Source organism: Prionailurus bengalensis, chromosome E1, assembly GCF_016509475.1.
Source record: "Prionailurus bengalensis isolate Pbe53 chromosome E1, Fcat_Pben_1.1_paternal_pri, whole genome shotgun sequence".
Taxonomy (NCBI): Eukaryota; Metazoa; Chordata; class Mammalia; order Carnivora; family Felidae; genus Prionailurus; species Prionailurus bengalensis.
Window position 1 is genome coordinate 37,778,625 of NC_057347.1, and position 26,831 is coordinate 37,805,455.

The 26,831-nt window shown below is 52.2% G+C and overlaps 1 protein-coding gene across 4 annotated transcripts; it reads right to left on the bottom strand.

Annotated features, from left to right (window-relative positions):
* Positions 1-228: 228 nt before the first annotated feature.
* On the bottom strand, positions 229-26,150 carry PIP4K2B (phosphatidylinositol-5-phosphate 4-kinase type 2 beta). Of its 4 annotated transcripts, XM_043584265.1 has the most exons (11): positions 25,834-25,945; positions 25,186-25,285; positions 15,702-15,799; positions 12,795-12,891; positions 10,388-10,540; positions 9,344-9,490; positions 8,324-8,362; positions 7,695-7,808; positions 5,133-5,391; positions 4,933-5,036; positions 4,401-4,701 (listed from the first exon to the last, which is right to left on the bottom strand). In XM_043584265.1, the coding sequence occupies exons 3-11, from the start codon at positions 15,764-15,766 to the stop codon at positions 4,540-4,542; spliced, it is 1,140 nt and encodes a 379-aa protein (XP_043440200.1). In that variant the 5' UTR covers positions 15,767-15,799; positions 25,186-25,285; positions 25,834-25,945; the 3' UTR covers positions 4,401-4,539. The 4 variants fall into 4 exon arrangements, with proteins under 4 accessions (XP_043440199.1, XP_043440200.1, XP_043440201.1 ...); XM_043584264.1 differs by lacking the exons at positions 4,401-4,701; positions 25,186-25,285 and adding an exon at positions 229-4,358 and having other exon boundaries at positions 25,834-26,150; XM_043584266.1 differs by lacking the exons at positions 25,186-25,285; positions 25,834-25,945 and adding an exon at positions 23,042-25,161.
* Between the last annotated feature and the right edge of the window lie 681 nt (positions 26,151-26,831).

The following is a 26,831-nucleotide window of genomic DNA, read 5'->3' on the forward strand; positions in this document are numbered from 1 at the left end:
AGGTCACGACGGCTGCCCAGTTCTGGTGCCTGTGCTCTTAACCACTGCTCTGTTAGCCACATCTGAAAGCAGGCGGCCAAAGTCACATCACGGCCTGTATATACTCTTTCTCCAAACTCAAGCCAGACACTGATTTCACCCAAGCAGCCTTTGAAACTGGGGCCAAAACCTTTTAATTCTGAGAAAAATAAAGGCTCGTTTCCAAAGGACTGACACATGACAGATGTGTACACAAAGTTTTTTGAGTTTTATTTGTTCCTTGGGTTGGAGATTCATCTTCACATGCATGCATTTTTAAACAGTAACAGTGTCTCGAACTGTTCCGAGCAGACATTAGACAAGCACAAGGGGTTGAAAATTCCTATTTAAAAAATGGAGAGTGCGGTGAGAACCGAGAAGTGACACACACGTGAAGGGGTCGTATTTATCCTGCTCCCCCAAAAGCTGAATCTCAGCTTCATTCACATTTTTTGATTACAATGATTTGACCTGATGTTGAGGTGTGCTGAGCGGCACCGGCCTCCCCCTAAAGGCTGTTTGTTGGTTCACAACTCACAAAATAGCTCTGAGCGAGGGGGAAGGAACTCCTCTGGAAGTTTCCTCCCCAGCCTCTGAAGGATCTCTGCACAACTCGCTGGGGACAGCTGAGTCTCCCCTTCCCTCTGGAGGCACTCTTCGTAGGCGGCACATCTCAGAGGAAAGCTAGGCAGTCACTGCCCCTGCAGGTGGCTGGTAGGTTTGGGGGCAGTTGTTCGGATGTGTTTTCCCTTTGATTTCTGTGCTCAGGCTGGGCCCCCGCCCCCCCCATTTCTGCCAGAAAGAAGTGAGGTCCCTAGACTCGGGGGAGCCATATAAGGCCAGAGCTGTAAGGGCCATTTAAACACACTGTCCCTTCTGGCCCCTAACACTCGAGTAGCTCAGATGCTAGGGAGTGCTGAAGTTTTTTTTCCCTCCCAACTTGAATTGGTAAGACAATTGGGGGGGTGGGGATTGGCTACTGAGAGAAGTCCTGTGTCTTTGGTCCACCTCCCCAGGGCAGACCCTGGCAGACTGAAGAGGGAAAGTCAACTAGGGCAGGAGTCTAGTCCCAAGCCCTGAGCGCTACCAGGGGACCTGTTTGAGGCCTAAAGCACAGGCGAGAGAAACAGTAGGAGTTGGGAGAGGGGAGGGAGAGCTGCCTGTGGTGGGAACTTAGAAGGTGCCACTGAGAACAGCCACAGGGGCGACTAGTGGCACCCGCCACAGACCAGTAACCCCTGAGCTAGATAAGGAGAGATGGAGCGCTGCTTCAGTCTGCTCCCGGAACTGCTGGCTTCCCAGCCCGCCCTGTACCCCCAAACCGCAGGGCACAGGGAAGGAGCTTGCACTGGGGTGGGGGTGGGGGGACAAAGACTCAGTGGTTCACTAATAGGAACAAGGGCCAGAGGCCTTCATCTAGTGGTCTACGCGGAGTCTTCAGAGGACCAGCCTGGGTTTCTCAGCCCCAGACTCTCAGGACGGGTGAAGCTGCAACTGGCTAGGTGGTCAAGGTGGGGGGAATGGAGAGGAATCCTGCCCTGACCCCCATCCCAGGCTTCACCCAGTCCGTCACGTCCTATCCTTACACCTGGTTCTTAGGAGACCCCCAAATTATTCTAGGGTGCCGTGGGACAGCTGAGCTTTTCTTCAGGGCTCCAGAGAGGAAGGCTGAGGGTAGTCCTTTGCTCTTGGATGCCTTCTGCAGGGAGAGCGGGAAGGTGGGGCTCTGAGAAAGGAGTGGGGGCAGACAAAGGCTTGGCCATCAGTTCACTTTCTCCACATTCAGACCACAAACCAAACACATCGGCATCATTACAGAAAGAAGAGAAAGAAAACTGGCATAAACCAAGATAAATAGCTTTTAAACATTTGAATGCCAAAGGAATTAGAGGGCCAAACCCAAGGTTTTGAAGATAGCACAGAGAATGACCTTTTAAAAAAATCTAAAGTCCACCCGACCACAGCTCAAATGTTTTGACCCAAACAACAATACTGTCAAAAAAAAAAAAAAAAAGCATTTGAAACAGAATGCTACTCTCAAAATGTAAACAATATACAAAAAAAAAAACCCACCCAAAAACCCCACAAAAAACACAAAACTCAATGTTAAAGAAGTTAGATACCTGGTAGCTCATTTTTAACCGATGGATTGTGTTACACTTTTCACACACATGATGGCAACATAATCAGCAGACCAAACGCAGGAAGCCGGTGGGAGCCCAAGGCTGTGGCCTCTGCTGGAGGATAGCCCGCCAAGCTCGGAAGATGCGGGCCTCCCGAGGGACAGATCCAAATTTCCATTCTTGATTAGGAGGTGGGGAGATCAAGTCCAAACATCGTTCCTACGTAATCCCGTCCTAAGTCAGATCTGTTTTCTCCGTGAGCCACTTGGTTCCAAGTTCTTCCCCAAGTCACTTCATGGCCTTGCTGCTGCTGATCATTCAGAGCTGCCTACGGCCCCTTCCTGGGCTGGGGGGCGGTTGTCTGACCTATTTGCCTCTTCCAGAACAGTTCCAGCAGCCTCACTGGAGTCCAAGAATGCTGCCTCCATTCCCCCCTCACCTAAACGCTGCAGGTAGGGCACGGAGGCGGTGGTTCCTGCTCCAGAAGCTGAACTTGGCCAGGTTTGGAGGGAGCCGCAGGAAACCAATCCATCCATTTGAAATGTTTCCATAAACTTTCATCGCACCTGTGGGGTTATCTACAAAAGTTTTACCATAGATCATCCCAAATCCCCAGTTCCGGGTGAGGGGGTGAGAAGGGGCAGGAATGTACCTCCCCCAACACAGGGCTGTTCTCTCTGAGCCAGACCAGACTGCTCTGATGGCATCACAGAATGACACCCGGCTCAGTTCTGAGGCCTGGGTAGCTCAGCAGGTGGGTGGGGACCCTGCACGAAGCTGCAGGAAGCCACTCCCGAAGCACCCCTGGGGTGGCAGATCTGCTCAAAGTTAAGACGGGGGCATCAAGGAAAACAGCCCCAAAGCTGGGCCAGGTCGAATCCCGTTTCAGGCCTCCACATTGGATTTCCTGGGTCACATCTTCAAGTGACTCCGCGGCAAGCTCAGGCTTGGGTGCCACACTCCACGGTGGGGAGCAGCACTCCCTGATGGCCAGAACTGTCCAGGGGGACAGACCACAGGCACAGGGCATCAGATTATCTACATGGTGGCCCTGGGGCTTGAGGAGGCCTCTCTGCAAGGAGCATCCCAGGCACGTGGAGGTCTCCCCCAGCTAAAAGCTCAACTACAAGGGAGGGTGCGTGGGAGAAGGTCAGGAGGAAGTCAATGGATGGAGGGCACAAGGCCTCACTGGATACTCATCAGGTTCTGGGGGTTTCCCAAGGGGAAATAACCATCGAAGCATGAAGGCTCCTGCTGTACCTAAAGATGCTTTCTAGTTCCTCTTGACCAACGGGAGGCAGGCTTTAGACAGAGGACATCTGAACTCCAGCAGCCAAAGGAGCTCAGAGGCGTGGGTGATGATCGCAGGGTTCTGTGAGAACCAGCTGTCCAAGAGCCCAGCCGCTACCCCCACCCCTCACCATCCCATGAGGATGAACTCACGCCCCTGTGAGATCTCTGATTCTGATCCAAGATGCCTGCTGTTGATTTGGAGGACAGCATTTAGATGGAGGAATCAGGTAACATTTCACTTGGATCCAAGGTGAAAAGGTGGAGGAAGTTTGTGCACAATACTCCATAAAGTGAAAAAGTTAATCCAGACAAGATCAAATGCAGCAGGACTGAAGTGTCTGACCTCTCCTCTGCCATCAGAGCACTTGGCCCTGAGAGGCCCCTTGGCCGGGTCCATGGGGGTGCCTCTTTCACTGAAGGGAACCGAGAGCAGGGCAGGGATGGGGAGGGTGATGGGGTGATGACACACATCATTATAAATAGCAAACCTGGAGCAATGAGATTTCAGAAACAAAACCCACATAAACCCACAAAGTCATCTCTAGCCCCAACGTATTGTTAAAAAGGTTACAAGGGAACAAAAAGGAAACCCCTTTCAACCTGGGTCAAATGGGGGAAAGATCAAGGCTACACCCTGTGGGTACGTGCTCACACAGCACATCCCCTCCTCCCCAGCTAGAGTCTTTCAATGTCACAGGCTGCAGTCTCATCACTGAAGCCCTCCCCTCCCCCTACACTGCTCCCCACGCTCCCCACCCTCCCATCTAGCCCAAATACACCCTCTCCCTTTTCTGGCCCGACCCCACATCCGGCTCTCCGGCTCTGGCTGAAGGTAGAAGGTAACTACGTCAGGATGTTGGACATGAACTCGTTGAAGCGTTTGGAGTACTGCTCAGGGTTCACAGTCGAGATCTCGGCCCCCGCCTGTAACACACAGAGGCTGACTCAGGTCGAGCTCCCTGGCCCTGAGAGCCTACAGCCGGGAGGAGCCTGGGTATCCGGAAGTCTCTGGCCCAGCGTTTGAACTGAATGCTGTACCCCCCCCTGGGCAGGCCCTCGAGGAGCAGTTCCCGTCTCAGAACCACCGTGGCCTTGCTCCTTTGACTCACAAGCCCCCGCCTGAACCCACTGAGTAGCGGCAAGGCGGTGGGGAGGTGGTGGAGAGACTGGATCTCTGGGCGGGGTCCGTGTTTGGAGACAGTAATTTCAAGTCCATGGGGAAAAGGGCCTCTGGGGAGGAGCATGGGCATGTACACAGAGCTATTCCCTGCAGGCAACAGGACGCACAACTTGCCCAGCAGCTCTGGGAACGGAACCGATAAGCTGAGAAGTAGGGGCCACTGGGCTGGGCAGATCAGCTGGTGGGGAGAGCACAGGGGTGGGCGGCAGGGAGAACCAGGAGGCTGGGAGGGGGCCTGCTCCCTGTGGGGGCGGGGTGGGGAGCGGCTCAGAGCCAAGGCTGCCCGCCCCGGGCCTCGACGTGGCAGGGAGGACTCACCCCGTGCTTCACTGTTTTGGCAGCGTGCGCGGCTTTCTTCTTAGCATCATATGGCGTGAGGATGTCGATGATGGCCATGAAATAGACCTCTTTCTTGGGGGCACCTGCAGGGGAGGGAAGCAGGAAAGGAAGAAGAGGCGGCAGGGAGGAGGGCAGTAAGCAGCTGGCCCCGTGGCCAGACAGACGCGGCTCCCACTTACTTTCATGGCTTTTCATGGCATAGACGTCAACAGAGGGGTCGAACTCCCCAGGACCAAAGAAGCGGGGGAAGCTGAGGAGGTTGCCGGGGCTGTCCGGAGGCGTGCCGTAGGAGCACAGCAGGTTGCCACCCAGCCCGTCATTCTCGCACTCCTCGTCCTCTGCCCGCTCCTCCACCTCCATCTCCTCCTGCTCCGCCCGGTCCACGTCGTGGATGCCCACCAGCAGGCTGTAGTCCATGATCTTCAGCTGGGCCAGGAACTAGGGAGGGTGAGGAGGGAGAGATGGGAGGGAGAGGTTACAGGGACACCCCTGGAAAGAGGAGAAAAGGCACTCCCTTCAAGTCCATTCTCCGATTCTGAGCCCCGGGTGAGAATAAAACATCAGTCTCCGCCTTCAGTGAGCTCAGTGCCCGGTGGGGAAGACGGCTGTCCCTCGAGGGACGAGGCCGTCCCTCAAGGGAAGTAGCTGCGGGAGCCAGGGCAGCAAGGAGAGGGGCCTCTCTGGGGAGAGGAGCCCAGGCGGCCTGACGGAGGAGGAGCAGACAGGCAGGCAGAAGCTGCGGGAGGATGTAGAACACTGAGGGAAGAGGAAACCGCCCGGGAGACGCTGTGGTGAGTCCCAGCGAAGAAAGGAGTCCCACACTGCACGGAGGCTGGAGAGGTGGGTGTGACGGGGCAGTGGCTTTCAAGCCACAGGTCTCAACCCACTGGGAGCCGGAAATCTAATTTAGTTGGCCGGGACTAGGCAGTTTTTATTATTAAATACTATGGAACAGGATAGAAAACATATGTAACACGACGTAGGCAGGCAGTGTTTCAGTTGCGCGTGTTGGGCTGTGAGGTAAAATGTACTTCTAATTGAGGGGCACAGGCAAAGCTTGAAAAACTATGTAATTCAGCTTCTTTAACAGTCAGGATGAAAATGAGGAGGAAAAGAAAAGGGAACAAACACCCCATAAGAAAGCCAGAGCCGGGGCGCCTGCCTGGGTGGCTCTACTGGTTAAGTGTCGGACTTTGGCTCAGGTCACTATCTCACAGCTGATGAGTTTGAGCCCCGCATCCGGCTCTGAGCTGTCAGCTCAGAGCCTGGAGCCTGCTTCAGATTCTGTCTCCGTCTCTCTCTGGCCCTGCCCCGCTCATTCTCTCTCTCTCTCTCTGTCTGTCTCAAATTTAAAAAATTTTAAAAATTAAAAAAAAAAAGAAAGCCACAGCCGGGCGACACTCTCTACCACCCACTCTCCTGGGTCTCTAACGTGCCAGGTACAGCTGTGAGCTGATTCCTTACAATAAACATCTGTCTGTCTGTCTGTCTGTGTATCTATCTGTCGGCACCCTAGTCTATTTCTCTGGAGAACCTTAACCAATTCCCCTCTGATGGATGAACAGGTAAACGAAATGTGGTATAAACATACAGTGGAATATTATTCGGCCCTAAAAAGGAAGGCCACTTTGACATGTGTTATATATAACATGCATGAACCTTGAAGACATGACGGTAAGTGAAATAAGCCTGACGCAAAAGACAAAAACCGTAGGAATCCATTTATATATAAAGCACTTAAAATAGCCCGATTCACGGGGCGCCTGGGTGGCTCAGTCAGTTGAGCATATGACCCTTGATTTTGGCTCAAGTCATGACCTTGTGGTTCATGGGATCACACCCCATGTTGGGCTCTGCGCTGACAGCATGGAGCCTGCTTGAGATTCTCCCTCTCCCTCCGTCCCTCCCCCAATCACATTTCCTGCCCCCCCCAAAATAAATAAATAAACATTAAAAAAATGTCTGATTCACAGAGACAGAAAGCAGCGTGACGGCTGCCAGGGGCTAGGCAGAAGGAGAAACGGGGAATTAGTGTTTAATGAGTACAGAGTTTCGGTTTGGGAAGATGAAAAGTTCTGGAGATGGATGGTGATGACGGCTGCACAACAGCGTGAATGTACTTAATGTCACTCAACGATATACTCACAAACGGTTAAGACAGCAAATTTTATCTTATGCGTATTTTGCCACAATAATAAAAAAAAGAAAACATTTCAAAAGTTTGTAGGGTTTCGTTTTAATGAGCAGGCTCCCAATTTGTTAAAATAGGAAACACTGAGTTATCAAGCGGTCCAGTAACGCATTCACTATTTAGCACCTGCCCGCCCTGGAAGAACTTCTCCACAGGAAGCCCCATTCCACCAGAAGGCTGCTGGGTAAGTGGAGCATGGGAGCCAAAGAAGGGCCTGCTTGGTGGATCTCAGCAACTCGTTGCCACCCTCTCCGCTACAGGGACACCTCCAGAAAGAAAGTTTCGGGGCGTTTGAGAAAGGTGCTGGAATAGATTCGTGAAGAGGTGAAGGAAAGCATTCCGACTTGAGTTACAAAGCTTCTACCGGCACAAATGTCTCCCCCGCAATGGAATACTCATTCGCACCCACACTGTTCAAATCACCAGCCTTCCTTTTGTCCACACTCCTGGAAAGTAGTGAGTTCAATTTTTCTTAAGGCTGAACAGGCTCCTGCTCTGAGGACAAGAGGGGGCCTCCTCAACCAAGGTGAAAACGAGGGTTAGTAAGTACCTCCACGTCCCGTTTCAGTTTTTCCAGGAAGTTCTTTTTACTCTCCTCTCCCACATGCAGCTTCTGCCCCTCATTGAGGAAGTCGTTGTCTTTGAATGTCGGCAAGTCCTTGGCCTGGGAGAGCAACAGCAGTGTGTTAGGCTGGGTACCATTCACCCCCAGAGGTGATGGTACAGGAAAGGGAAGGGTCCTTAGAGCACAGATGGTCGCCTGCCCAATCAATAGGTTCAGCGCAGGAGGCTACAGTCCCAGGCCTCGGGCAGGCAGGGATGGCAAATATCTGACATACGTCAGACACTGAGGACTGACCAAAGCACGTCTTCCTGCTGAGCCGGAACTACCTCGGGGCTCAGGCAGCCACTCCCCACTTCAGGCTGGACTATGAGACAGAGATCGCCAGCCCTGTAGGACGATGACCAACCCAGCAAGGGTGGAGATTAAAGGCTGGAAAGAGAGGCCGGGGCCGAGGATGAGGACGGGCGGGAGCTTGGTGACACAGCACCGACAGGCCACACGTCTGGGAACTGGGCTGGGGGCTGTGGTGGAGGAAGGGACAGGGTGACGGACAGAAGGTGTTTCTGATTCCAAGCAGCCCATTCCACACTCGCTCAGTACAGGTCCCGGCATACCTTCTCCTTGTCGCTCGCTTCTCTGGCAACAGTGGAGCCCTGAAAGGATAAGAGCCGTCAGGAGAGGTCCAGCTGAGGCAAAGTCCTTTGAGCGAGAAAACATGCACCAGTCTTTGGGGAGAGGCAGCAGGTGAACTGAAGGAGGCTGGTTAGAGTCCTAGAGGCCAGGAGGCAGCAACTTGTTCACTTCCCGTGTCACGGACCACTGACCGAGCTCTGATCGGACACTAGGCACGTGCTCGGCCAACAGCCCCGAACCAAGACCCGGTCCCCGCCCTTAGGGGACTCTCCTTCTAACAGGGGAGACAGGCAGTAAGAAGCAGTCATGCGATTAATTAATCCATTAGGTACAACAGTACTAGGTGGTACGAGGGAGGAGGACACCAAGAGCACTAGCACAGGGCAGGTCCAGACTGGGGAGGGACAGCGGTGGAGGCCAAGGCCGGCTTCCTGCAAGAAGTGATAGCTGAGCTGAGCCCAGAAGGGAAAGCAGGAAGCGATGAGGTGGGAGCTGGTGGAGGTGGAGAAAAGGGCAGGGAGGGAACGCAGGCCAGGCAGCCCGCGCGAGCTGCTGGAGGAGGAGAGCACGGGCACTGGAATGGAAAGAAACCCTCGTGGCTGTAGCAGGGAGAGAGAGGTGTGAGGGGACACGTCAGGAAGCCAGCTGCGAGAACAGTGGAGCACGGTGGCTCACAGTCACAAGCGTGTTCCTCTCCGTGTCCAGAACCGTGCTTGTGCTGTCGGTCCGCGGGGCCCGGACACACGCCTGAGTGCGTGTATCAGCACAGCCTGTCCCTAAAGTGCTGCCCTCGGCGTGCATGTCCCACTGACAGGAGTTGAAGCACATCGACCGTGCCATAAATATGGTACGATAAATAACCCCTTGTCACTGTCATCTGGACTTCAAACAGCCTTTGACCCGTAAGAATTAGGCACATCAACTCCCGAGTCTCCCGTCCACGCCAAAACACGTGCCCCGGCTCTCCCGACACGTGGGAGGGCGGCCACAGAGCCCTTTACCTTGAGGTCATACTTGCGGTGCACAGTGAGCCGATGGCTGAACACGTTCCTGGTGACCACCATGTAGGTCTCCACGCCATCCACGGTCAAGCGGTACATGCCCAGGAACTGCGGCAAAAGGGTGTTGCCGTGACACTCCACGATGAACTAGAGCGAAGGGAGGAAGGCGGATGCTGAGGAACGTGTGAAGGTGCCAGGACGGACGGGGCTCGCCCCAGGCTCAGACGCTCCCGGGGAGTCTAGCTCCCAGACCGGTCGGTTTCAAAGGGGTCCTGTGGAGTCACAGGGGCTTCCTGGACATACAGCGGGCCACGGCCACCCCCGCCCCCAGCGGGCATGGCAGAGGGAGAGGCTGAGGCAGTTCCAGAGCCCTTCTGGTTTCGCACTACTGGGATGCCACTGAACGTGTCTGCCATTTCAGAGGTGTGTCAGCACCTCAGACGGGTCTGGCCTCTCCTCCGCCGGCCTGAACGGGCAAGCCGGAGGGCACGGGGCATGCAGAGGCAGGGCTGCCGTCCGGCTGTCCGGGAAAAATGAACGGCCCTGCACCGGGAGGCCTTAGCCATGCCACGGGCAGGGTTTTCGTTGTCCCCCCAAAGACCAGGAGTCCCTTTCACCACTTCTCAGGGGCCCCAGAGACAAGCCAGCTTTCCCTGACGACGCAAGCAGGCCGCCGCACCGCCCCCTGCTTTTCTCCGGGACCGGTTCCTGATGAGCGGGGAGTCAGAAGGGGAAAAGCGGCGAGCCTGCCGAGCCCACAGGGCCTCTTTTAGAAGACACGCGGCAGGTGCCCGAGTGTGAAACTTCCCGACTCTGACAAGAAGCAGCTGTTCGATGGGACTGAATCGGTAACACGCCTTCATGTCTCCTTTTTCCCTTTTTTCCAGTAGGCATTTCAGCTCACAGACACATGGCACCGGGAAGGGCCAAGTGCCTGGTTCTCAGGAGGTGTGGGCCGCTGTGAGAGGACCCGTCCCTCCCCAGGGGCTCTCTTCTCCCTCTTGCCATCCTTCCTCTACCGCCCAGGCTCGGGACTCACCATACCTGGTGGTATTTCTTTAAGATGTTGTGCATCTCAGCCACGTCCTCACTTGACACGGTCTTGATGACAAAGCGCCGGTCGTAGGTGGTGAGGAAACGTGTGCCACATCGGCCCTGGCTGTCACTGTTGATAGGGGCGCTGCGCGTCACCGAATTCTGACGGACCAAGACAAAAGCGGGCTGGTCTTGGGAGGGGAACAAAGACTCTGACCTTTACTTGGGCCAGACTGCTCTGAAGCCAGCCACGCCGAGACAGGCAGGGCCTTACCCACCCCTTGCCTCACCGGAAGTTCACCTCTCTCCCGAAAGTCCTCCTGCAGAGTGACAAGAGCTGTTCCTTTCCACCAGCTCCTAATCCCTGACTGGGTGGGAAGAGGGCTGACTATGAGACACTTCCTCTCATTCTGACCCCCTAGAACTGCCCTGTAAACTAAATCTCTGCCTCAGACGTTGGGGCTGAGCTTGAATCTTGACGCTCACAGGTAACATGACCTTGGGTGAGCCATTTAACTTGTCCACTCCTGAATTCCCTGACCCGGAACACGAGGCAGACGGAGATGATTTTCCCAGTTTCCTGGGGCGACAAAGACAAAGCTTAGTGCCACCGCTCCTCCTTGAGGCCCTACTCCCATTAGGATCAGAGAGCAGTAGAAGCCTCTAGAGGGGGTGGCGGGGGACACGTGAGTCAACCGAAGGGATGTGTTCACCAAGCAGACCTTTGCAAGGCGAGGCAGAGAGGGAGGTCCCAGATGTCCCCGTTCCCAAGCACACGCGTGGGGATCTGCTCCCAGAAACGCCTCCTCTCCAAGCCCTTTCCTCAGCTCTTACCTAGGATTCGACGCTTTCCCCTCACTGAATGCCTCCTCACGGGACCCCGGGGGAAGGAGGGAGCACCACCGTCATGGGGAGACTGAAATGTGACATGGTGAGATGCTCCCTGAATTAAAAGGGCATCCCCAAAGCAGGGTGTCCCCGACCCAGAAATGTTGAGTAGGCTACACCGCTGAGGGCCTCACCCTCCCAGCCTGGTCCTTCTCCCAGTCAGACATGCAGGCCTCCAGCCCAGGTGCGAAGGAAGGTTCCACTGCTGCCTTGTCTGCAGGCAGCGCTTTCTGACTCCAGATCTTTCGAGTCCCCTCTCTGAACTACACCCGCCCTGCCTCTGTCAGTTGTGAGCACAATCATTCGCCCACAAGGTTATTAGAGGAAAAATGCAGACACCGAGAGGATGTGGTTAGAATACCGAGGGGAAGGGAAGGGGCCACGGCGGAAGGAAGACGTCCGAGCAACGTGTGGTTGCAGTAGTGGCAAGAGTTTTCAGAAAACCTCCAGCTCCAATCAGGTCGTGATTCAGCTCAGGGCTCAGTCCGAACAGACGGGGCTGGAGGGACCTCCCAGTACCTCCTAGACACAGCCATTCTTGACCGTTCCGGGCCTGGCATCTCCTCCTCCCACATCCCCGTGCCCTCCTCTCGGGGATGGCGTCTTTGCAGGAGGCCCTCCAGAGCGGAGGGGGAGGGCAGGGGGACTCACCGAGGCGCGTTCTGCTCCTCAGGAACTACGCTATGAAGGGCTTACTGGGACCAGGCCGGGAGGTGTTATGGTCTCTAAAAAGATTCGGGCGTCCATTTTCGATTTCAGTAGGCTGTACGCTCCTTTTTTTTCTCCCCCCCCCCCGCCCCCCCAGACAACTGAAAGTCAGTTGTATTTCTTACTGCTACCAAAGCGAAGTGGAAAATTCTCCCACCATCACCGGCAGGCTATCTGCCAGGGGGAGAAGGTCCAAGGAAGGTGCTAGGCGGAGCAGTAACAGAAACCACACACTAGGAGTCAGACTATAACGTCCCTGATACTGGGACTGATTCCTTCCAGCAGGCCAAAGGCCTCTATGGCATTATCAGCCCCTGGAGGGGGCAGTCACCAGTCTCGCCAATCCCCCCCTCCCAACAGAGGACAGGGGACAAGTTTAGGAGGTGGCACTCATACCTGGCAAGGTTACACTACCCTTGAAGTCTTCCTTTTCTACTCTGTCTTATCTGCTTTAAGAGGCCTCATCTCCCGCTGGCAACAATTCTCTTTTAAGTCAAACTACGAAGGAGAAGGGTTCTTCGGCCTAGACTGGGAATGTCAGACTGAGATGAAGCAGCTTCCGCAGCCCTCTCCCTCCCGCGCCTCTCCCTCCCAGGGAGACAGCCTGAGCCTTCGAGGCAGTTTCAGAACCACTTCCAGGGCCCTCACCCCTCCAGAAGCCTGCCAGCACCGGGGGAAAGACCGCCGGGTGGGCGGGAGCAGGACAGGACAGGAAGACGTAGCATAAGAACGGTGGACCAGTCTTGCCTCTCCTCGTCCTGTGGCTTCCTGGCCCCACTTCACTCCCTGACCCCTCCGACTTTGCAAAGACACCCGGTACCTGGTAATCCTGATCATCAATCCCAAACCTCTCCCGGAGATTCCGGAACACCATGGGGCAGTACTCCTTAAACTTAAAACGGCTGGGAAGGTTCTCCCTAGGGCAAAGCAGAGAAATGTCTTTGTGAGCCTCTCCTTGCCCGTCTAACCCTTACATCAGAACTTCTGTGGGTTTGGTCCACAGGTCATCAGAATCGGAACAATTTGTGGCGCTTAGAATGGAGGTTTCTAGGCCCCAGAAATTCTGGAGAGGAGTCTGGAAACTGCATTTTTAACAAATACTCCTGGTGATTCTGAGCACGTAAGAGTTTTAAAACTTTACATCCCTTGTGTTCACTTGGTAAAAATTAGTCGAGCTGTGTACTTACAATCTGTGTACTTTTCCTGTGTGTTATCTTTAGACGAAATCGACATTAAAGGGAAAAAAACCTTAGCTGCCAAGAAGTGAGACGGAGTGCAGGCCCTTCCTGCACGAGAGCTGTACTTGCTACCTGTCAATGGCTGCATGGGAACAGCAGTTGTGAGGCAGACAGCAGTCTGACTGCTAAAGGGAGCGGACTTTCTCCACCAAGGGACCCTCTCCTCGGGACGCTGCTATCAACACGTCCTGAGGCCCTGCCTTGGGCTTCCCCCGGGACGGAGGACAAGGGTGCTTCGGATTAAAGAGATCTCAAATGACTGGAATCCTCTCTTTTCAGGAAGCCTTGTCTGTGGGCTGCTGGCACCAACCTCAACCCTTCCCACTCGTTGGTCAAAAACTCAGACTCCCAGGAGGGTAGAGAATCGCCTTGAAGGGATGCCTCCTCCAAATCCTCCGTCGTTACAATGGCCACCTTCCTTGGGGAGTCCCTTTGAGAAATACATCCCTCTGACTACTCCAGGATGATATACTTCGAGGAAATAAAAAAGCAGTGGCTTCTCATGAGGGCAGGGGCCTGGTCTGCCTCATGTACCCATCTTTTAGTAAGGAGCACTGCAGGCTAATAACTAGCACATAAACAGTCGTTGAAAGGTCAAAAGGAACAAAGAAAGAAAAGAAGAAATTGATGCTCTGCCTTAGGCCAAGATGTCAAGGTCCCGGAACTTCACCAGAGGCCACGGATCCTGAAATGGGCAGTGGTTCGATGCCCACTTCCAGAGCCCTGACCCCTGGGAAAGAACAACCTCCTTTCCTGCCTCAGAGCCAAGGGCTGCCTCTTCTTCCTTACCGGGTGTGATATTGTGATATAATAAGAAATATATATATTTGGTCTTCATTCCTGTTTCGGACACAGAGCAGCTAAAAACCTTGGAATTTCCCAAGTCATAAGAGCAATAAAGAGGTCTTTTTTTTAATTCATAACAATCCCCTTTCAACCACATCTGAGCTTATGTGAATAAGGTGATTTTTGGAAAGCCTCAAAGGATAGGTGCTGGTTGCCAGGGGAACCAACCAGGATGAGAGGCCTGGAACTTTCAGTCCCACTCCCTGGATGGCAGGGAGGGGAGAGGGGCTAGAGGCTGAACCAATCACCAGTCGATTTCCTCAATCATGCCTTCTTAATGAAGACAGGGCTCCGGAGTTCGCAGGTGCTGCATGCATGCAGGTGTGGGGAGGGCGGTGTACCTGGAGAGGGCATGGGACCTCCGCACCCCTTCCCACATACCTTCCCCCATGTGTCTCTTCTAACTGGTTGTTCCTGAGCTGTACCCTTGAGGATAAACTAGTAATCAAGTAAATAAACTGTTTTCCTGTGTTCTGTGAGCCCCTCCAGCAAATTAACCGAACCCAAGGGGGAGGGTCGGGGGAACATGGGCCCCACAGCAGGCTGGTCAGAAGCACAGGTGACGACCTAGATTTGCGATTGGCGTCTGAAGGTGGGGGGCAGTTCTGTGGGACTAAGCTCTTCACCTGTGGGGCCTGATGCTAACTGCAGGTGGACAGTGTCAGAGCTGAATTGAATTGGCAGGGCACCCGACTAGTGTCCTACAGAATTGCTTGACGTGTGGAAAACCCAGTGAAGTGACGTGTGGTAGTGGTGTGAGAAACACAGGAGTTTTCCGTCTATACAGGTGGCCGCTTAGCCATGAAGACAGATGTCTTCTAGAATAAGATGTCGTTATTACTTACTGTGGCAGAGAGGCCACTAAGGGATATTTTCAAATCAAGCTTCCCTCCAGGCTAGCAGTCTGGCAATGGTGGGGTGACAGAGCCCAGCTGGTGAGGTGCGGGGACGGTGGGGCAATGGAAAGTGGAGCCAGGATGCAAATGCAGAACGGAGGGGAGTGTGCACAGCGAATGGTTCCCGGGGTGACCCACAGTAGGATGAAAACGTGAGGCTTCCAGAGGGCTCAGAGCCGGCCCCACACTGGACCAGGTGAGATGGCTGCTCCAACAACCCGAGACAAGCTTCCGACCCCAGTGCCGATCCCAGAAGCCACAGTGAACGAAAGTGGGAAGAATTACTTTGGATGGCGCCCCTGGGCCCCATGCTCGGCCTGTCTTTCACACACCCGTTGGAGAGGGAAGAGCTTGGCTGCATTCCGGGCCTGGAACATGTCTGGCAGCCTCTTGCCTCAGACGGAGATCAAGATAGGGCCACTGCTGTCAGCCTCACACTAGACACCACAGCTCGTGAGCAGCTCACTGCTACCTAACCTGGCCCCAGATGAATCACCCTGGGCCTGGCCACATGCCCCGAGGGACACCGGAGGCAGGTAGACAAAGGCGATGACAGAACACCGCAAAGGGGAGAGGCCCATAATGAATGGATTTTCCCTGCCAGTCTGTCAGCTCTGAGATCCAGGTGTCCCTGTCACACCCTGCCAGGCGCTGGCTTGGCACTATCGTGCGCCAGTTTTCAGAAGCTCTCTGCCTTGAGGGAAAGGACTGCCCACAAAACCTGAGCCCACTCAGTAGGTAACTTACTTATTGAAGAGATGATTGTCCACCTTGATCTTGCTGTATGCTTTGAAGTCATCTGGCATTAGCATGACAGGGACGGGGACATTGCTCAGCTCATTGATCTGCAAAGCAAGAGACGCGATATGCTACAAACGTGAATGCCGCCATCTCACCAAAAACGTGTCTATGGAGTCCCTCCTGGTCTTTGTATTTCTGCTCTTCTCTTCAAGTTAAGTTCCCAACTTCATCTCTACCTACTGAAATTCTCCCCACCTGATAAGGTCCAGCTCAAAAGGCACCTCCCTCCAGGAAGCTCCCCGTGATTCTCTAGACCATAAATATTCTTTCTGATTTTGGAATTCCTGAAGCCGTGTTTGCATCTGTCCTTTGGGCCATCACACAGCCTCCCTCATATTGTGGTTAGTGCTTATCAACCTCACAAGCTTGCTAGACTCTAAGCGAGGCAAGACCCTATTACTGATCCTTGTAAGCAAAGGTCATCTAACTGATCTCCAGAGGCTCCATGGTGCTTGGCACCATGATTTGCATCTGGCAGATACTGTATAAATATTTGTCAAATGTAGTAATAAGTAGATCAATGAAGAAACATCACACAACCTATGTGGGTATGGTGGCCTTTAACATCTTCATACAAATTGAGGTCACTCAAGAAACCAGGTTATGGTACGAAAGCAGCTGGATGAGTTTGTGTGGGTGGATAACTCATCTCCAAAGTGAAGGATTAAATTTATTTTTATAAGTTTACTTATTTATTTAAAACAAATTTTTTAAACATTTATTCATTTTTGAAAGACAGAGACAGAGCACGAACGGGGGAGGGCTAGAAAGAGAGGGACACACAGAATCCGAAGCAGGCTCCAGGCTCCGAGCTGTCAGTACAGAGCCTGACATGGGGCTCAAACTCACAGACCGCAAGATCATGACCTGAGCCGAAGTTGGCCGCTTGACCGACTGAGCCACCAGGCGCCCCTAAGTTTACTTATTTGAGAGAGAGAGGAACAGAGAGACAGGGAGAGAGAGTCCCAAGTAGTCTCCCTGCTGCCTGCACACAGCCAGATGCAGGACTTGAACTCATGAACCATGAGATCATGCCCTGAGCCAAAATCAAGAATCAGATGTTTAACCGACTCAGCCACCCAGGTGCCCCTAAAATAAAGGACTAAGTGAAAAGATGAGGTAGACATCTGGCCACTGGCTCACTCTCACTCTCCTGATTAAAAAAGGGCCAGTTCTTGGGGTGCCTGGGTAAGCAGCCAACTCTTGATTTCGGCTCAAGGTTCTTCAGATTGAGCTCAATGTCAGGCTCTGAGCTGACAGCAGGGAGCCTGCTTGGGATTCTCTCTCCCTCTCTGCTCCTCCCCCACTTGTGCTCTCTCATAATAAGTAAACTTTTTTTTTTTAATTAAAAATAGGGGCGCCTGGGTGAGTGTCTGACTTCAGCTCAGGTCACGATCTCAGAGTTCGTGAAGTTCGAGCCCCACACTGGGCTCTGGGCTGTCAGCGCAGAGCCCGCTTTGGATCCTCTGTCCCCTGCGCCCCCCCCCCCCACTCCATCTTCATGGATGTTCATGCTCTCTCTCTCAAAAATAAAAAATAAAACTAAAAATAAATTTTAAATAATTAAAATTTAAAAGGGCCAGTTCCTAAAGCCAGGTCCTGCCTTCTGCTAAACTGGGGGAGATGGGGTGGGGTGCCTTACAAACCTTCCCATGGGCTTTCTTCTCCCTTCAGGGAGCAGGAGGCTGCCGGAGAGCAGGCTTCCCATTGGTGCAGAGCTGAGAGAGCTCATCCTGCCCTTCCCTGTCCCCAGCTTAGCCAATTAGTGGTCTAATTAGCCACAGATGTCCTCTCCCTTCACAGCAGAGTATTTGACACTTGACCCTCTACCCAGTGGCCACTAATGCATTCAGGATTTACAGAGGAAACCTTAGGTCTGCCTTAATGGCTGGGGGGGAGGGGACGCACAGCCTTATGTCTCCCAGAGACTTTCCTTGCAAATCCTATTATCTTAATAGGCCCATGTGGCAGTGAGGGAATAACCTAGAGTCATTAGGAGCATGAATGGGGGAAAAAGCATTTAATTTGCTGCCCCTTTCATGCTCCAAGCCTTTTTTATTTAGAAATGTCAGAGGATAGAAGTTAAAGTTAATGCAGTAACCAGGCTGGGGAACCATATTTTCCTAGAGTTAGTGAAAAACCTAATTTGCTTCAGGGGAAATGAAGGAAGGCACAGGCATATATATGTGGCGGAGGGGCGGGGGGGGGGGGCGGGTAAGCAGGGTACTGGCAGAAGTTGGCAGTGGGGCAGAGACTCAATAAACTGCTGGCAAAAACGGACAGGCATACACACGAGAGTATATCCTGTATGGGTCCATTTACAGGACATTCTAGAGCAGAAATCTACAGTGAGAGAAATCCAAAAAGAGGCTGCCTGGGTTTGGGCTGGAGGTGGTTGACTGTAAAGGGACATGACAGGTGTGATTCTGGGGTGACAGAAGTGTTCTATATGTTGTTTGGGTTGATAATTACATGGCTATATACATTTGCCGAAACTCATCAGACTGGACCTGAAAATTCCCAGCATTCAGGTCTGTGATGCCTGCCATTGGCTTACCAGCCACACACACACACACGCACACGCGCGCACACACACACACACTTCCCATTCCAGGGGCTGCTCACAAGGGAGCCCGATTGTTAAGCTTGTGCCTACGGAGGAAACCATTCTACTTCCTCGTTTTCCTGCCAACACAAACAATTCATGGTAGCTGGCCCACCTCCTCCCCCCTGCCCCCCTCGCCCCCGCCCCAGCATATACTGCCCGGCTCTGACAGCTAAAGAAGTTAAGAAGTTCATAGAGCATGTGCAGCTTCCGGATTTTCTAGTTCACACCTCCACACTAGAAAGGACATACCACTGGCTCCAAGAGTATGGTTTTATACCAAAATGTTCTAGTATTTGCTATCCATAGATTCTGGGATCGTCTCAAATCCAGATTTGGTGCCAGGGCAGGGCTTGATGCTGCGAGGACTAGAAAAGACTGAAGCCCTTGCCTGCGAGGGTCAGCTGCGGCAAGCCGGGGGGGGGGGAATTATTCTAACAGCAGCTATTCAGGAACACTCATTAATTCTCTGTTAACTTTTAGTTCAGCCTAGTTCGAGTGGTTGTTCAGTTGGTTGGTTTTCAGCTCTCCCTTCATCTCTATTCTTGACTACACAACCCAACGGGAGGAAATTTCTGAGATACTTTTTGGCGAACAATCCATACATCTGAACTATGGAGATTCACCTCTCATTTCCACTGGGCCCCATGTAGATGATTCACTCTGGGGATTAGCTGTACTATTTTTTTTTTTTTTTTAGTTGTGCTAAATTTTACATCCCCAGAGAGTTCTATTCAATTTCAATTGAACAAGCACTTACTAAAATACCTACTACATGCTTCACTTCATGTTAGGGAGGAGGGGGCGCACAGCGGGGGAAACATGCACACTATGTACCCAAAAGAAGTAGGAGGCTTCTCCTCTAATCAGGGAGATGAGACAAACCCGTGACATAAGAGAAATTCAAAGTCAAGTAGTATACAAGTAAGTGCGAACACAGCACAGAGACATCAAGAACAGGAGAGGCTCAGAGGGTGAGGTTAATGTGGTCACAAAGACTCCTGGCTCTCACACATCAGGCTTGAAACAGGGCACCCAATGCCTCTCCTGGTATTGCCAAGGGCACTTGACACTGGAAGAATCTACAAGATCATGTTACACCCCTACTTAAGATCTTCCATGACTCTTCATCAACCGCAGGGCAAACCTCCTTAGCCTGACATTTAAGGCCTTTCCTGACCTGGCTCAGACTCTGCCAAACTCCTCTTCTGCTAATTTCCACTCAGTGCACCGAGGGCCTTACTCTACGTGCCAGGGCTGTGCCAGAGCTGGGGATACAAAAATAAAAAGACATGATCTCTGTCTAGCTGAGAAGACAGACGACAAAGAATACAATGTGATGAGTGCTATGGAGTTATGAATAAAGGGAGGTGGCAAAACAGATTAAGAAACTGGTGCTGCCTGGGAGTGGGAGTCAGAGTTGCTGGCTAGAGGAAGCTGTGGAGAATGTGTGAGAAAGGCCTAGGATGGTAGTTCTCCAAAAAATAAATAAATAAATAAGAGGAAGGGAATCCCAGGTGGTGGGAACAGTCAGAACCAAGCCTCAGAGTTGTAAAAGTCTATTGCCCAGCCTAAGTACAGAGCTGGGGGGTGAGGAGAAGGCTGGAGGGTGAGAGGGTAGGTCAGCAGCACTAAGGAGTGGAGGGAGACAACATAGGAAGATAGGTGACTGGTCTAACACGTTCATATTATCAGTATTAATAAAGAACAGCCGCTTCTTTTTACCAAATACCTAAAAGTGGCTGGTGCTTTATATTATCATATATTGTATATACAAATACATGGATATCACATGTATCGCATATTTTCTGCTCTGTGCTATTATTTCTTTTTTTTTTAATTTTTTTTAACGTTTATTTATTTTTGAGACAGAGAGAGACAGAGCATGAACAGGGGAGGGGCAGAGAGAGAGGGAGACACAGAATCTGAAACGGGCTCCAGGCTCTGAGCCATCAGCCCAGAGCCCGACACGGGGCTCAAACTCACGGACCGTGAGATCATGACCTGAGCCGAAGTCAGGTGCCTAACCGACCAAGCCACCCAGGCGCCCCTCTGTGCTATTATTTCTAATACCTGGTTGGTCACATGAACTGCTATTAATCTGATTTTGCAAAAGAAGTTTAGAGTACCTTGCTCAAGGTCACATAGACAGGATGTGCAGAGTCAGGATTTGCTCCCAGGTCGGTCTGGTGCCCCTATACTGTGCTGTGTGATCCTTCTTATGGATAGCTACCTTGACTAAGGAAGCATTTTCCATCCCTTGCCTCTATTCTAATAATCTGCAAGGCAAGTGTTTTTGCTTATTTTATAGAAAAGGAAAATGAAGCTCCAAAGCTATAACAAAGGGCAGAGCCTGGATTTGAACTTAGACTTGTCCACTATATAGATCTGGACTTAACTAGGCAGGAAATGGGAAGTCCTCTTGGGTTTAAGTCTGGGAATTCACATGTTCAAATGGAACAGAAAGGTATCCTGGAATCAAAATCAAGGACTGGAAAAGGCAAAAATAAGCAGCAGTAAGACCATTTATGGGGCCATTACAATAGTTCAGGTGACAGACTCTGGCAGCAGGAATTGAGGAAAAGATAAAGCTAAGAGAATCATACAAGATCTGGCTAAATGACACTTCCTCTGTGAGACCCACTCTGTCTTTCCCAGGCTGAATTAATTATTCATTCCTCTGTGCATCTTTATAACCTAAATATCACACTCACTTGGGTAACTGTTTGCTTACATGCTTGATTTTTCCACTAGGCTGTGAGCCCCTAGAAGGAAGAGACCACCTCACCCATGTTTATGCCCCTAGCACAATGACTGGCACATAGTAATTGCACAATAAATGTTGGCCAGAGGGATGCATGGCTAGAAAAAGGGGACTGAAGGATGGCAACACCAGGACAAAGAGAAAAGAGACAGCAAAGCTGTTGTGACTTTGCCAAAGACTCATGGTCTGGAGAATGGGAACGAAGATTAAGTCAGCTGTGGAGAAGGCTATGACTAGACCTTAAAAAGTCTTAAATACCAGGGAGAGAAGAAGAAACTTTATTTGGTAGGTAAAGGGGAGTAACTAAAAGTTTCGAAACCCGAAAGGTCATGACTTAAAGCGACGTTTCAGGAAGATGTGCCTTTCCTTTATTATCCAGCACATTTCTGGGCCAACCAACCCCTCTGCCCTTCAGCAGAAGTGCACTTGCGGAATGCATATTCATTCAAGTATCACGCTAAATACAACGTGTTAGGATGGTAAATCTGTTGTATCTCACATCACGTAAGTGGTTTTTGGATTATCCACATGATTAACTCCATGAGCCATCAGCATGAATAATAAGGAGGCTAAACAAGCTGAGTGAGAAATTTAGGAGCAGAGAATTCACCCTCTGCTGATCCTACTGGAGATGAAAATTCAGTCGCTAGTTCTCGTCTGGTGAACTTCTGACTCCAGAAGCCTCTACTTCCCTGTGTGACCTTCATAGGAATTGTTACACAGAAGGCGTGGGCGGGACGTGCTGGTTTCCTGACCTGTCCTGCAATTCTGTGGTTGGCTCAGCAATGGGCTGGCTACCACTGACAATCATGTGTCACCTGCCTCCATCAGAAAACATGTCGTGTTGAAAAACACACTCCCAAGACCAAGGAAGTCCAAGCAAGACCTCAAACCCGAGAGGAAAAAACACGAACAGAGCCACACGTGCCAACAAATTCACCCCTACGTTTATTCGTCCTTCTGCACACCGTGGGTTTTCTTCTCCTTTTCTTCTCGGTGAGGTGGAAAGCCCTGGCAAAGGGCAAAGTTATCCAAAGGCCTCACTAGAATGGGAATATTTACTGAAGGTTTTAAAAGTGGCAGAGCAAGACAAAAGGGCAGGTAAAAAGAGGTTCTGGGTCTGCATTAGGCAAAGAAAATACATGGGCAGAACAGGGGTGAAGTGTGGGGGGAGAACTGAGCAGACTTAAGAATGAATCTGTCCCTTCCACCGTACACAAAAATTAATGCAAAATGGATTACAGACCTAAATGTAAGAGCTAAAACTATCAGACTTTTTCTTAGAAGAAAATATAGGAGTGAATTTTCATTGACCTTGGATAAGGGGAAGCCTTCTTAGATATGACACCAAAAGTACAAGCAAACAAACAAACAAAAATACATAAATTGGACTTTATCAAAATTAAAAAACCTGAGCTTCAAAAGATACCATCAAGAAAGCAGAAAAGATAATCCAAAGAATGTGAGAAAATATTTGCAAATCATATATCTGATAAGGGACTCGTATCGAAAATATATAAAGAACTCTTACAACTCAGTAATAAAAAGGCAACCCAATTAAAAAACGGACAAAAGTGTTTTTAAAAGAACGGGCAAAGGGTCTTAGATGTTTCTCCAATGAAAACATAAAAAAGGCTAATTAGCACATGAAAAGATACTCGACACCATTAGTTATCAAGGAAACACAAATCATAATTACAAGGAGGTAACACTTCAAATCCATCAGGGGGGCTATAATAAAAAAGACAGACAATAACAAGTGTTGCCAAGGATGAGGAGAAATTGGAAACCCCACAACCCTGCTGGGGGAAATGTAAAATGGTGTAGAACAGTCTATCAGTTTCCTGTGTGGTTAAATATCGCTACCATGGATTGCTCCCACTCTTTCTGATAACCTGGGTGAATCTTCACACATACCTGATTCCTGAAATGGCCAACAGGTTATCGACCCAGGTCTGGAGATCTCTGGTTTCCACGCCCCTCTCCAAGACAATCTCTTCCCTAACTCAAGAGCCTCTAAACGTGTTTTTCATCCACAAAAACCCTGGTTTTCTCTCTTTACTAGTTCTTCCCTGACAGATCCAAAGTCTTCTGACTCTTCTCCTTTTCCTTCAGTCTCCCTCCACAAAGTCCATGGGCCGCATCTCTTGTCCAGGAGAGGAGCTCCTGTAACAACACCAAGCTCAAAAACCTGTCTTTTTCCATCTAGAAGTCAATCAACCACTTCAGGACAGAGTAACTGACTTTTGCTCTCGATAAAGACATAGCATCTCATGCACCATCAGTCACAGACCATCATGCTCTAAACGCCTAAGTGGGTGAGAGACTAAAGAATCAAAGAAACGTGGTATCTGAAACCTCAGATTGCAAAGAGTGGCAACAGTGGGCTTCTGAAGGAAGGTAACCTCCCAGAAAGGCTAGCAATCCGCCAAGAACAACGCAGTCCTGACCCCCTAGAGAACTGCAAGATTTTATACCACTCTTCTTCTGCAGAGACACCTCCATCTCCCAGATGGGGACCCTAAAGTATCAGACCTTATGGCAGGCCAAGATGAATGCAATAAAGCTTGGAACTAACTGCCCTATGCTGCTTGGCCTGTCCAGGGAGGGGTGCCCGGTGCCTTTCCCCTGAGGTGCTCACTCATTACACCCAGAACCGTGGGCCTTACTTAAAGTCAATGCCTTCCCAACTAGCCCTCAAACGAACTTTCTTCAAGTTAGCAATGAAGGAGGGTGACCCCCTAGTCCAAGAAAGTAAGAATCACAGATGCCTATCCATCTGCCATTCAGAGGCCCACATCTGGGCAGACTCATTGCCAAACGTCACATACACTCCCGAGAAACGGTGTGCACAAGCACACATACAGGAGGGTGCATTCAGGTTCTCCAACAAGACGATAATCCCCACCTATCCTGGCACTCGGTTGAGAGATGGAATGAACAACAGGAAGCACAGAAAGTGAGACCTGCCATTCAAGCACCACCAGTGGCCAACACAGCCCATGGTGTCGGACAATGAGCTGCATCTTTTGCCGTGGCCATGGGTGAGCTAATCCCCGGCCTGAGGCCTCCATTTCTTCGTGTATAAAATAAAGACCCAAGGTAGTTAGCTGCGATATTCCTGACTCTCAGACCTCCACCAGTTCTCTATATAGACAGGATGCTTTCTAGTAAGAAGCAGGCTGTAGAACAAAATTAAGGATTGGCTTCCAGGCAGGGACACAAGGTTCACATTTTGATGACCCAGTTTCCCTTGCAATGTTGTCAGATGACCCCTGAAGCAGCAGGAAGCAGGAGAAACAAAGTCTGCTGGACTACTCGCCCAGAGCAGCTTCCAGGCAATGCTAGTCCCTACCCCTGGCCAGGAGGACCCTCGCCTGAGTGAGGTTACTGAAAACCGTAACCTGTCCAAGACCAAAACACCAACAAAGACCTCATCATATGCATGTACTTTTCTGTACTAGATGTAAAGATCTAAAACCCAGGCTCAGACTAAGGTTCATCGATCTCCAGCCGAAGGCTCCTCTACCAAAGCAAAGCACAAAGTCTTGCTGGCCCCAGGCCCCTTTGTCATCATTTGATCTTGAGGATAATTGCAAGTGCTCTGAAAAGTCAGGTGCCTAAACTGAAATTCACAGGAAACCCAAGCCATCAGCTTCATCTTCCTCATTCCAAACTTGCAGTTGGTGAAGTTGGTGTTTCAGGTCCTTTAACTTCCTCTGCTCATTCCTGGTGTAGGGACTCACAGTGCAAGTGGTCAGAAGGCAAGGAGCAAGTGGATGGAAAAGAAAAGAAAGACCCTAAACAATCAGGGCACAAAGTCTTCCAGCTCAAGCACTAATGCTGGGCTCCAACTTCCTAGGACAATCTCAAAGCACCCCAAAGGTCCAGGGGACCGCCCTCTCACCCTAACCACCATCCACTATCAATACCCTTCATGACCATACAACAGAAAGCTCAATAAAAAGAGAAGTCAGTGTCTTTGACATGAACACCATAGGCGAATGCAAGAAGACACATTATTTCTACTATGAATAGCCCTCCTTATAATCAGGCCTCACCTTCTCTCAAATGGTTACATTCTCTCTTCTCCCTAACCAAGGAAGACCCTGGTAAAGTGTCTGTGGTTCAAGGAAGCCTGTGCTTCTCCAGTTGATACATCTTGTTCAAGAAGGAAAAAAGGAAACCCAGGAAGGATTTCCACAGTCAGGGGTAGGGAGATCTGGAGGGTGGGAAACTTTAAGCAGCCACACCAACCAAATAACCAGAAATAGAGGAATATTCAGGCAGGCCAATGCCACTTGCTCCGTCAACTGGACAGTGAGCTGGCAGCCGGTTAAAGGAACAAGGGGGGAAACACATGCAACAAACAGGGTGAAGGGATGAAAGCGATTCCGCCGCACCCAGGCCTTCCCCCAGCGCTCCAGGGACTGCCCGAAGCGAGCAAGCCAGACGCAGGAAGCTAGAGGGGCTGGAGGGAAGGGAGGGGGCGACGGCATACCACCGTCGGAGACACCAGGCCTCGCGTGGCGCTCGGGGAGTGCACACCCGGCCGGGACGGCGTGCAAGGGTGGGGTGGGCGTGCAAGTGGCTTGGCGAGGGGCTGCAGGCGTCACCGGCAGGGCCCGCGGGGCGAGGGCCGGGCCTGCGGGGGGCGTGGGAGCGCGCGGCGCCGCGCTCGGAGGGGCGCGCGCGGGGGAGCTGGTTACCGTGTGGTTCACCCCCCACATCAGGACGCTGAGGATCGGCTCGCTGGCCCGGAATAGCTTCACTTTCTGGCACACGAAATGCTTCTTTTTGGTCTTGGTCTTGCTGGCGCTGAGCGGCGCCACCGCCACCGCCGTGGTGCTGGTGCAGTTGGACGACATGCCCGGGGCGGCGGCGGCGGCGGCGGCAAAAGGGGGGGCGGCCGAGACGGCGCACAAGCCAGCGGCCCCAGGCCTCCCCGGGACCGATCCCCACCCCCGCTCCCTCACCGCGCCATGGTAGCGCCCGTCCCGTTACCTCCCCACCCCGCCCCGGTGGTTCCGTCCGCCCCACGGCCCGCCCCCACGGCCCGCCCCGCCCCGCCCCGCCCCGCTCCGCTCCAGGGAGTCGGCCGGCTAGCTCCGCACCCCGCCCCCGGGCGCCGCCGCCGCCCCACCGTCACCAGGCGCTCTCCTCCCCGCCCGGGTGGTAGCGCCCGTCCCGGGGAGGCAGAGGCCGCCCCGCCCGCCCCTCCTCCCCGGGCCTGACAGGAACCGGCCGGCCTTGGGACGCCTCAGAGCCCCGCGCCGGAGCAAAAACGGGAGGAGGGCTGGGGGTAGGGCTCGCTGTCTACCGCCGGAGGGTCCCTCCTGTCCGGGCCCCCTGAAGCCAGGGTTTGGCTCTTTCCCTCAACCTGACGTGCCAAGATGGCGGCAGCGCCACAGCTCCGGAGGGGAGGAGGGGGCGGGAATGCGAGGAGGGTGGGACGTACCATCCCACCCCAGGGGAGAGAGGAGGAACACGGCGAGAGGAAAAGGCAGTCCTGCCGGGAAAACTAAGGAACGCCCCCTCGCTCCACCCAAGCGTGGATCTTCCCACTCCCTGGGGCCTGGAGCGCGCTCCACCCGCGGGTCACGCCCCTTCCCCCCGGGGCCAATGAGAGAAGCAAGCCGAGAGCCCTGGGTTTTATGAATGGGTCGCGCGTCCACCCACCTGCCGCTTGGCCTCCTCCCTCCAGAGG

Bases quoted from the DNA above. Each gene is read 5' to 3' on its own strand.
- PIP4K2B (XM_043584263.1), bottom strand. From the start codon at position 25,992: ATGTCGTCCAACTGCACCAGCACCACGGCGGTGGCGGTGGCGCCGCTC. The intron at 10,541-12,794 runs GTACCGGGTGTC...TTGGTCCGTCAG, and splicing joins TTGATGATCAGGATTACCAG to AATTCGGTGACGCGCAGCGC. The intron at 5,392-7,694 runs GTACTTACTAAC...CACCCTCCCTAG, and splicing joins AACTGAAACGGGACGTGGAG to TTCCTGGCCCAGCTGAAGAT.